The sequence below is a fragment of the Temnothorax curvispinosus genome, unplaced genomic scaffold (assembly GCF_003070985.1).
Source record: "Temnothorax curvispinosus isolate PA1 unplaced genomic scaffold, ASM307098v1 QBEX01007734.1, whole genome shotgun sequence".
Lineage (NCBI taxonomy): Eukaryota > Metazoa > Arthropoda > Insecta > Hymenoptera > Formicidae > Temnothorax > Temnothorax curvispinosus.
Genome location: NW_020217514.1, coordinates 242,881 through 254,195, shown reverse-complemented (window position 1 = coordinate 254,195; position 11,315 = coordinate 242,881). Strand labels below are relative to the sequence as shown.

At 36.1% G+C, this 11,315-nt stretch overlaps 1 protein-coding gene across 1 annotated transcript; it reads left to right on the top strand.

Moving 5' to 3' along the window:
* Positions 1-555: 555 nt before the first annotated feature.
* Positions 556-10,987, top strand: LOC112457327 (arginine kinase-like). Its single transcript, XM_025020307.1, is given in 4 exon segments — positions 556-582; positions 585-780; positions 10,441-10,552; positions 10,951-10,987. Coding segments are annotated over 4 exon segments (372 nt in total).
* Positions 10,988-11,315: the final 328 nt, after the last annotated feature.

Genomic DNA, 11,315 nt, shown 5'->3' with positions numbered 1-11,315 from the left:
GTAAGAGCTTGCAAGATCGTGCGAAGTGAGATTTAAGCGAAAGCAAGTTTATCTTTAAGACATACTTGTTTCGTGATAAAGTTTATGCCACGCTTCGAGCATTTCACGTGATTATAAACGAAAAAATGATTCAAATTAAAATGTAAGTGGGCGAGGCAACTTTCCAACTTTCTGAACACGCAATATAATGTCCCTTGACTCAAAATACGACGATTTTGGTTAAAGGTTAAACGGAATTGCTTCCTTGCGACCTATCCATTATTTCTGCCGTACTACAAGAAACTTAGTGTAATATTTATAAGTACACACATACACATACACACACACAATAACAACGAAAACTATCACACAAAAATACTTAAGACAACGGGATGTAATAGAAGACCTTTCGCGATTAAAGGAGAACGGCTTCCCGGTTGAAAGTTCAAGGCATATAAAACTACCGTGCTTGTATCGCGCCGTATTCTTTCCTCCAGGTACCCGGGGATATTTTTTAACGAGAAGAAAACTTTCCTTGTCTGGTGCAACGAGGAGGATCACATGCGTTTGATATCGATGGAACGAGATGGTAACCTCGGGCGGCGGTATACGAGAGACTCGTTAAAGTGGTCCAAGAAATCGAGAAGAAATTGGAATTCCTGCGGCATCGGAGACTCGGCTTCCTTACATTCTGCCCTGCGAATCTTGGCACAGCCATCCGAGCCTCCGTGCACGTTCGCCTGCCAAAATTGAGCGCGGATTATCAAAGATTCGATGAGATCGGCCGCGCACGGTCTTCAGGTGAGAACGATATTAGGTATATGCGGATAGAGTTCAATCACTTGATCAGAGAAACGAATATTATAGTTATTCGATGGATATAAAGATTGTTACGTTTTACGAAATCTTTTTGAAAATTACCATTTTTTGTATTTTAAATATATATATATATATATGTTTTTCCGCACAAATGTTTATTTATAAAATTTTTATCGAAGCATATATACTTCAATTTTTGGGGAATTTTAAAATTTTTAGTAAAATTTTAAATTTACGTATTTGTATTAATTAATAAAATCGTCATATATAACTTTTGTTTTTTGATAGCGTAACTAAAAAAGTAACTAAAAAAAGATTTGTATTTATAGATCTTTGATTATTTTATAAATATTCGATTATTTATTCAAAATAGCTTCCTTTCTTTTAATTTAGTTTTAATTATTTCATTTAATTTTAATAATTTCAAATTTGCGTATTATAACGTTTTATTTATAACGTATTTATATCTTATTTATACCATATAGTATTTATAACTGTGTTTCAGCGCTTGATTATTGCCTAGGAATATTTCTACATTGGATATCGAAGAACAGGATTATTGAATAGCTATAATAATAGAATAGCAAAAATTGCATAAAGAGATACATAAAAACAAAATGCCGCGAATATAAATCTGTAAATAGTAAATTTTTATATATGTGTATGTAAATACATAAAAATATTAACTTGCAAAGAAATGTATAAAAATTTCATAAATGTACATAACTGCTACATAAACATAAACGTTTCATAAATATTAAATATACATACAAATTTCATAGAATACAACAATAACATAAATTGTAATAATAAAAAATATTAGACAAAATATAGGAAATACAAGAAAGTTAATTTTACATACTTGGATTGCATTTGCGAACCAAATATGTAGAAATATACTTTTTAATAATAAGTGAAACGACGCGACGCGCAAAATATAAAATAATAAATTTGACAGTTCATGATTTCTTCTGTTGGAAATCAGTGCGATTATTACAAGCGATTACTACGCATGCAGTATAACCTGTTCTTTTTAACTACATTTTGCACTCTCTTTTTTGTCTTATATATATCAATATATAGGTAAACGAATAATATTGCAAGAAATAAAATTCTCTTATATTTATAGAATTACAAAATTTATATTTAATATTATATAGTATAAATATTTAAGTACTTAAGTATAAGTAAGTATTTAAATATATCCGTATGTATTATATATTTCACGAATATTTTGATTATTAAATATAAATAGATGAAGAGAGAGAGAGAGAGAGAGAGAGAGAGAGAGAAAAAAATTATTATTTTGTAAGAACGATAAAAAAGCTTTTCTAATATTTAATCATTTGATAATAAAAACAGGCTAATAACAGCATAAAAGTTAGCGGTATGTAATTAATACGTCTTGGTCACTTTCATCCCCATATCTCTTTAGTCTATAGCTCATTAAAAATTTCTCTTGATAACTTGTGCTTGGGAAATAATTCTATAAAATATTAAATTAGAGATTGCAATTTTTAAGTGTTCAGAAAATAGACCAGATATATTGTTCGATAAAATTTCAAGTATTGAATTAATTTTTAAAAAGGACGCAATTAATTATGCAATTATTGCGAAGAAAATGCTTATTAAATCATTATTATTTTTTATAATTAAATTATTATATTTTAAATAATTGACGTAAATTTTTTCTGATAATATGTTTAATTATGCGAAATTATGAAAATAATATGTATACATAAACCGCAACAAAGTGCATAAAAATATAGTTAAAACAACAGGTTAATGTAAAATTTATAATTTAAACTCATCATTTCGCGACGTCCCTCGACGTCCACCGATGCATCTTCCACTGCAATAGTACCCAAGTGGTTCGAGAGCCTTCCTGTGTCGTCCCTCGTTGATTGCACTTTATATAAACCACTCGCGACGCGAAATTCACAAAATTGCAATTTCAACTAATTTTATAATTCATTATTCACGGATATATATAATAATTAACGCGAGAATTTATCATAAAATAAAGCGTGTAAATCTTAAAGAGAGAGTTAATTCTAGAAGACTGCAGTGAACTTTACTTCTCAGATCACTTCATTTCACTCACAGTGCATTTACACGAGAAATCTATATTAATTTGCAAACTCATTTACGTAATATGTATGACGCAACATTTTACGAATAGTTTTAATGATAATATCTATCATAAATGATAAATCTATTATAAAGTATTTATAAATTAAGTTTAAAGAGTATTTATCGAAAAATGAAGAATTTGCGGTTTCTTTTAATATAGTTTAAATTTCATTTAAATTTTATTGCTTAGCAATATTCTTGCACAGATCACCTCGTTTCATAATATTCTTGAGAAGATCGCATTGCCTATAACGCAGAATTCAATTTCGCAAATCTTTTGCGAATATCGTTTAACAGCAATTGCAATGTCGAAGTAAATAATGCATAAAAGGAAACAGCCTAACAGTCTAACAATCTAACAATTATAACGATTGTTAGTAGAAAATGCTAATTACTCCGTTTATGTGAAATAATTTGCAAATAAAATTGATGTCGCTAAATTTTTAACGTTATCGTTGAATTCTTTTCGTGAAGTTAATTAAATGAAAATGTTATCAATTTTCCAATTGCTAATATTAATAAAAACGGCTAATATTAATAATCAATAAAATAATTACACGAAAACTGAGACATTTTGTACAAACTTAATTTTGTAAAGCCTCTATTTCTATTTCCGATAAAAGATTTATGATAAAAAATATAGATCAGAAAACGGAAAAAACTGAAAGCATAAAACTAAAAGAAGCAAAGTCTAATATAATTAGAATTTCCGTAAAATGTTTTCCAATATCCGTGGATTTAATGATTTTTCGCACGCGAAGCTGACAGAAAATTAACAATAACAAAATAAACAGAAAAATAGAGAACCAAAAATTGTGTCCTATTGGGACGTGCAAAATAACCACGATTTATAATTCACATGATTATTTTCAAGCTTACAAAGTTCAAGCGTCGATATCGACGGCAAAAAACTTTATACTAAAAACTGAACCATCGAGAACGGATAAATGTTATAAGTCGACGATGATAAAGAATAGTGATATAACGTCACTGGTAAAGCTTAACCAGATATTTTAGAGAAAGAAAATATATATGCACGCACACATTCTGTATTATAAAATTTAACAATTATCAAATTTTATTTAGAAGTCTTTATACGTAATTATTTAATTTTAAGTAAAAAAGTACACACACAAAGCAATCGTTAAAAAAACTGCTATATTGTATCAAGTTATTTATTCAATTATATAATAGCTGTTATAAATTAAATCGATAAAAGTGTTACAATAAAGTAGTTCTATTATAAGTATCTCTATTTTATGAATTTTCTGCTTGAAAAATGTGAGAAATATGACTTATATCCCTTTTCCGCTCGACGTTTCTTATAAAGAAATTCTCGTACATGCAAAAATCTAACGCAAAATGTGAATCGCACTGATTTCAGAAATAGCAATTTCGACGGGAAAAACCATCACCAATACCCTAAATTTTACTCACCGATATCGCCTATCCAGGACCGGCCACGTCTCTGCATCCGGTTCTGAAACAAAAACATAATATGACCGATTAGATATAAATTAAACAAATTTATAATAAACAATGTTAAAGTTTTCTTTTACAATAATCAAATATAACTTTTATATGTATATAAAGTATTATTTATATAAAATATATTATAAGAATTAAGAAATATCTATTATTTTATATATTTGTATATATGTATATGCTTTATTTAGAATTTTTAATACATATTTCACATATTAAATATTAAATTTTACATTGATTGGATTGTAAAAAGAACATATTTAAAACTACTAAATTTCTAATGCAAAATGTTAAAAATAAACATAAAATCTACCTTCGAGCCGGTCCTGCTTGGCCCGAACCGGATCCTCCGGTACTGCAGGTGGCAAATCCGCAGAAAGTGCATCCGTATCTGCATCTGAAACAATAAATAATCGTATTGATTAAAATTACTAATTTAGTAGAATGCCTGTTAGAATTAAGCATTAGAACGTGAGATTGTTAAGTAATATTTTTATTATTTTATTTGTATATTGTTGTTCACGATGCGACGTGAAGAAGGAAGATGGAGATAACGTGGGAACTGACGCAAATATTTCAAACGTGGCGCGTCACTTTATTATACAGCCAAAATATACAAAAGAGAAAAAGAAAACTTTATACGAGGTTTATAGAATTTAGAGGTAGACCGAATTGCGAGTGTTCCGCATTGAATTCGTTTAGTTACATTTTCGTTCACTGTAATTTAGACCGCTCGCGATCGAAAGTAGGTAATGACTAACAACGACTAATCAACGTAAGAGGAAGTTCCGGAGTTTTTTATACTCGCAACGAATATACCAGAGACTCCGAGCCCCTGGCAACAGCGAGTAGAGACAATAGAATTGTTGGCTTCTCGGAATCATTACGACTAACAAAGTTCATGATGTACCGCTAGTATTGCGAGATAGCGGTTTCGTCCTGTTTGATTACGTTTAAAATCAACAAGCTTTCAAACCATCGATCGCCGGAGCAGGTCCGAGAACAACTCAAGTTTCGTTATGATATATAAAATGTTGAAAAGAAGATCGATAAAAATGTCGTGGTGCCTGCTATGAAACAATCGCTATTTTTAGCGATCGTAATCTCGAACAATTATTTAAAATATAGTAATGAAAATTTTGGAGCATTTACTTGTGATTACGATACTCGATAATATAGAGATATTTTAGAACTATTTTTGTGGAACCTAAAATAATTCTTTTACTAATACGTACGTTTCAAGTTTTTGCAAAATTCACTAAGAAATAACGCGTCCAACGGTTAACGTGACTCATTATAACTTCTATTTTCCTAGCGGAATTGTAGCAAACTATATCGATTAAAAGATCCATTTCAAGATATCAACTGAACGTTACAGCATACACCGTAATATACCGTTACGAGATGTAATAAAAGGACAGCATCGATACCTGTATTGTAATTAAATCGTAATATCGTCTCTAATGCGCAACATGCGACGAATGCGCCGTTGTAATGAAATATGATAAAGAGATAGAATTTAGTTAGGGCGTCGTGTTACAGTATTTCAGCGCGTTACATGTTACATGTTATCGCGCGTATATGAGTAACGTGGCGCGTATCACTATTATGTATTTGCTATTCTCGCTCGCTCGGAGAGCACGCGTCTAACGTACGCCGCACATTCGATCTCTATGCAGCTTTTGAACGTGCGTGCTTATACTTTGAAAGTGCGACATACTTTAGCGGCAGAGCGCACCCCGCGCTCGCTCGCCTGGCTGACAATGAATCGGGATGAATAGACGTTACGACCGAGCCTACCTTTTAACCCGCCACGCGTAATCCCCATCCCTTCCCACGTATTTAATAAACGTGTGGTCGGCGCGCGAAGAATCGGTATCGTACGCACAAACTAATTCATAATTATTTTATAGAATATCAAATCTACCGATTGATTGTTATAATTAAAAAATATAAATTTATTCTAGATAAAATGTATTGAGTACATTTTATTTTAGGAATTTATCGTTAAGTTAGATGAGTATATTTTATCATAATTATTTAATTCTTCGAAATAAAAAAAAGAGAAAATTTTTATGATATGTTATAAAATGTATTAGAATTCTTTATATAAAAGAATGTACAGAAACATTAATAAAACATCGTGTTTTGTTACATTATATACCGTATTTTATATACCGTAGGTATACCAGATTGTTAAATTACTTAAAACATTATGAATTAATTTGTTAAATACATTGTAATATTGATTTATTGCAAAATGATGTAAACGTGTTTATCAGGTTATTTTATTTGATTTTATAACGCATTCTGTAGCGTCCATAATACGTTATAGATTCGTCAAAATTATGTAATATATAATATTATTAATTCTTTCTTAACGTGAGAACTAAAAATATACTTCATGAAAAACACTGACGTAGTATTACAGTTACACAAGTGTCGTAATGTACGAAAAAGAGTTACGAATATTCGAATATTCGAGCAGACGTTGAAATAACATCGATATAACTGTTTACACGGTAAATGATCGTTTCGTAACGATAGGACGTCCATCGCCGAAAGCTGCGATCGATCGATTTCTTTCTGCATATTTGTCTCTATTAAAACAAACCATTAAAATAAAATGGTCAACTGAGATACACGTTCGTTTATTTTCACGCCATATTTTTCACGACACGCTACCTTTTTCACATTTCGTTGCATGTGTCGCTATAATTCGCCCATTTACACTTCAAAATTAAAACGGCTCACACGACTATCGTTTTCCTTTTTAATTCCCACGTTACTTACATGCATTTATCACGTACGAAGCTTTTTCACACTCACCTATAGAAGACCTCGCGATACCGCTCGCCGTTTCGCTGACATCGTATCCAATCACTCTTCTTGATGGACTTAGGATTCGAATATTTCAAAAAGCGAAGTTGGCACACTTCTCCACCTTGCGCATTCTCTTCTTTTCCCTTCGCCTTCGTCTTTTTTGCCCGTCCGCGTCACATTCACTTGTTACTACTCCGATCATCGCTATCAGTAGTAATAGTCTTCTTCCTTTCACTCCGGCTGACGTTGAAATTCCTTTCCGCTGTTCGAACTCCTTTATCTCTCGTCGCGCTCGGCTCCTTGATATTTTTCCTCTTTTACTCCGGAGGTATTTTTTCGGGAGAAATCAGGAGTAATGCTTCACGTTGTAGCCTGTTTTTATCGGGCACCTTTTCCATCTTCGCGGAGACTCAAGGTAACTCGTAGAATGATGCGGGAGGCGTAGTCCCCCGGCTTTTGCGGCGGTAGGAAGCCTCAGTAAAAATTCATCAGCTCGAACAACGTTTGCGTCAAAGGGATAAATTCCACGGAATAGAAGAGCCCCCCTCTCTCTCTTTCTCTCTCTCTCTCTCTCGCGACCGAAGCCAGCGCGTGTCTCTCCGCAATAACGTTTTCGAAAATGCAACGTGAGAAACGTTGCAAATTAAGAGCACGTCAGTTTATACACGAGGTGCAAAACGGCATTTTCTCGCAACGAGCCTTTAGGTTCTTGAAGTCCTATAATAATCGACACAAGTCGATCGTCTTTTTCTTCTTCTTCTTTAATTATAATATATTGTAGTTCCTGCCTTCTGTCGGAGCGCAATACGGCCAGCTTCCAGTAACAACTGTAACAAGTCGATCGTCTAACTAGTCTAATATTAATGTACGGCAAGTAATCTAACCATCAAACTGACCGCGGGATCGGAGCGAGTTAAGTTTCGGAGCATTCCGGGATCCGGGATCCGGGATCCGGGATCCGGGATTCAGGAAGAGTAAGTGCGCCGGTTCACACCGCGTCGAACGTTCTTCTAGCGACGACGACGACTCGGCCGCGCGCGACTTTATTTTCCGAGAATTGTTTACCGCGCGCTACCCGACGTGACGCCGCGCCGGCCGACGCCCACGCAAGGTTACCGTAGCCGTTATTCGCGGCATTCGCGCGGCGAGGGCGAGACTCGAGCAGGCAGCCGCGTACGTCATGGCCCCATTATTACTTACCGGTTACCCTACGTCCCCTACGAATTCGCGAGCCATCGCGAACGCGACACATCTCGAAACGCGACGCATCTCCGCGAAAAAACCGCGCGATTCCGCGCTCGCGCCAAAGCGACGACAGCGACGCTCGTCTTTAAGCCCGGTCTACATAGGCCGCAGTTCGCAAAACGTAAGACACACGCACAGTCTACATATCAATCTAATTTCTCTGTGTATAGAGGTTAGATTGACATGTAGACTGTGCGTGTGTCTTGCGTTTTGCGAACTGCGGTCTATGTAGACCGGGCTTTAAGCCCATTCTACAATAGCCGTAAAAGTATGTTTTAAGACGTAAACAGTAAAAATTGACCAACTACAGTCGATCATTCTTGGATTGTAAAAATCCCATTAGTCAATAGCTTACTGCTTACGTCTTAATGCATACTTTACGGCTATTGTAGAATGGGCTTTAGTCCGGTTCTACAATCAATCGTATGTCGGAACGCAGCCGACGGTCCAATGAGAAAATTTCTTTTTCGAAAACAAATTCTCATTGGACCATCGGTTAGAGTGCTTGGAGCGGGCTCGTTCGCACGTTCAAACGCGAGATCAACGCAACAGGGTTAAAAAATTGCCACTTCTCGCGATACTTAACGGGTGTGGGCAATCGTTTCCTCAACGAGACTCGTGTATATTTATATTCCGTATATTTGCGTCGCCCTCCGCGTCTCTCGCTTTCGATATATGGTCGACTTGGCTCGAATACTAAACGTAAATGGCTATTCGTTTCCGATTGGACGGTAATATCTGCGCGAGTCACTCAATCGAGTGATTCTGTTAATTTGAATGAGACAGAAATCGACCGTTTGTTCGTAATGTGTAATCACATGTGCTTCGCGGTATTAATATATATTATCCGCGGACCGTGTGAATATCCTATACCTACCGAATTGTGTAATTTCGAATCGCGATCCATTAATTTGGCCGTTGATTCGACTCATCGTGTCGTACCTCGGATCGGAGTGAAGTTACCGAGACCGATTTTTCGGAATTGATTATCGACGAAGACGAGGCGTCGCGTTCTCAGTATAATGCCAGCATATGGAGCTACGGCTTCTCGGCGACACGAGTGGTGGCGATGGAGTGAGCGCGCGCGTCGCGCGGCGTGCCTAGTGACTAGCCCTAGTCACCCTACCCCCACCACTCGTGCCGCCGAAAAGCCGCGGCCCGCGCCAGCGCCGCCCGCGGCTCCGTTTTGGCTGATTTTGGTATCACTGGTCGTGGACTGTCGTGTAGCTGGTGGAGCGAGTGGAGCGAGAAAGGATCGACGCAGAATCAAACGTCGCAAAGTGGTTTTACGTTTTCAGTAAGTGGAATTGTAATTGGCTTCTTTGTTTCGATACTCGTCGGTCGCGTGGCGCGATTCGACGTTCTTAACCATCGGCGATATCGATGAGACGCGTACCGTATCTCGCGACGTTTATTCGACGGAGATTTGTCGGGACACTCGGCGAAGCGACGTATGACCAACATGGCGAGTGTCTTACCTTCGACTTTAACTCCAATTCTTATTCGCTCGCATCGCAACACGCAGGAAAGAGAGAGAGAGAAAGAGAGAGAAAGACAATGTGCGTGTGATGTGTGTCGGTGTGTGTGTTGCTCCGAAACGCGAACGAACTGTTTCTTACTCGAGGAGCGGAAAACGCACGAACGTGCAATCGGGAGCAACAAGTGCGGCGACCGGCGACGACGTGAAGTTGGTCGCGATAATTTTTGAAACCGCTCCGCCGCTCGCGATTCGATTGATTCGCTGTTCTAATCTGCGACACTTTGCGGATGCCGAACGTATCGCAGTCTCGTACCGTCGCGATTGTTCTTTCGCCTTCGTTCTTCGGTCCCCGTGACGCGAGAGAGTGCTCGTCGCATGCGATCATTGCGATCGCTACCGTGCAAAGCACCGCGCGATCGTTGTGTTACGGGGATTAACGCATACACACGTGCATTAATCGCAGTTAACCCTTTTAGCGAGTGAGTGCCATGAAAGAGCCGCGACGACGAAGGAGGAGAGGAGGAGGAGTGGAGGAGGAGAGGAGGCGGAGGCCCGGGACGGCATCGGGCGACGGCGGAGCGATGATGGGTGAGTTTACTCGATGATTATTTATTTGTTTTATTACCCGACGAATTAATCGTTTTTATCTCCGCGATTGCCACCGTCTGTTGCGTTCGGCGCGTCACTTTGCACCATCATGTAACGTAAAATATTTTTGATTATTTTTTTAGAAGATATCTGATATTTGTTATATACGGAAAATACTCTTGACGTGTTTAATTTACGCGAGCATCAGATCTTTTATTTGTAAATTTTACATTAAAGGAAATAGATTGTTATCTATCTTTTATCGCTACTTTGTTAGCTATCTTTACTGCGAGATAAATGATAAATTTAATCCACGTAATAATTTTTTTTTTTTATATTTATTGAACGCTATAATTATTACTTGAACGCTATAACGCAAATATATTTGTATTTTGCAGATCACAAACTCCGCTGCTGCGCATCATAAAGTGGTGAGTCAAGTTATTTTTTATTTTATTTGAGGTAATGAATGTTTAAGAAATATACATGTGATAAGATGCATACAAATTTAAAATAAAATTGAAACGTTAACGATCCATCTGAAATAGATCATACACATCCATTACTTTGAGTGAAATTTGAGTTTCGGATTAATCATGTAAATTTAATTAGTCGGAAATTTGAATAACTTTACAAAAATTTTTTAAGAGATAAAAGATAAAATTAAATTAAAAAACGGCGATTCAGTGTTAAAATTTCAATGATTTCCACTTTTTCTTTATTTATTGAGACCACATAACATAATTACGCTTAAAATTACGCT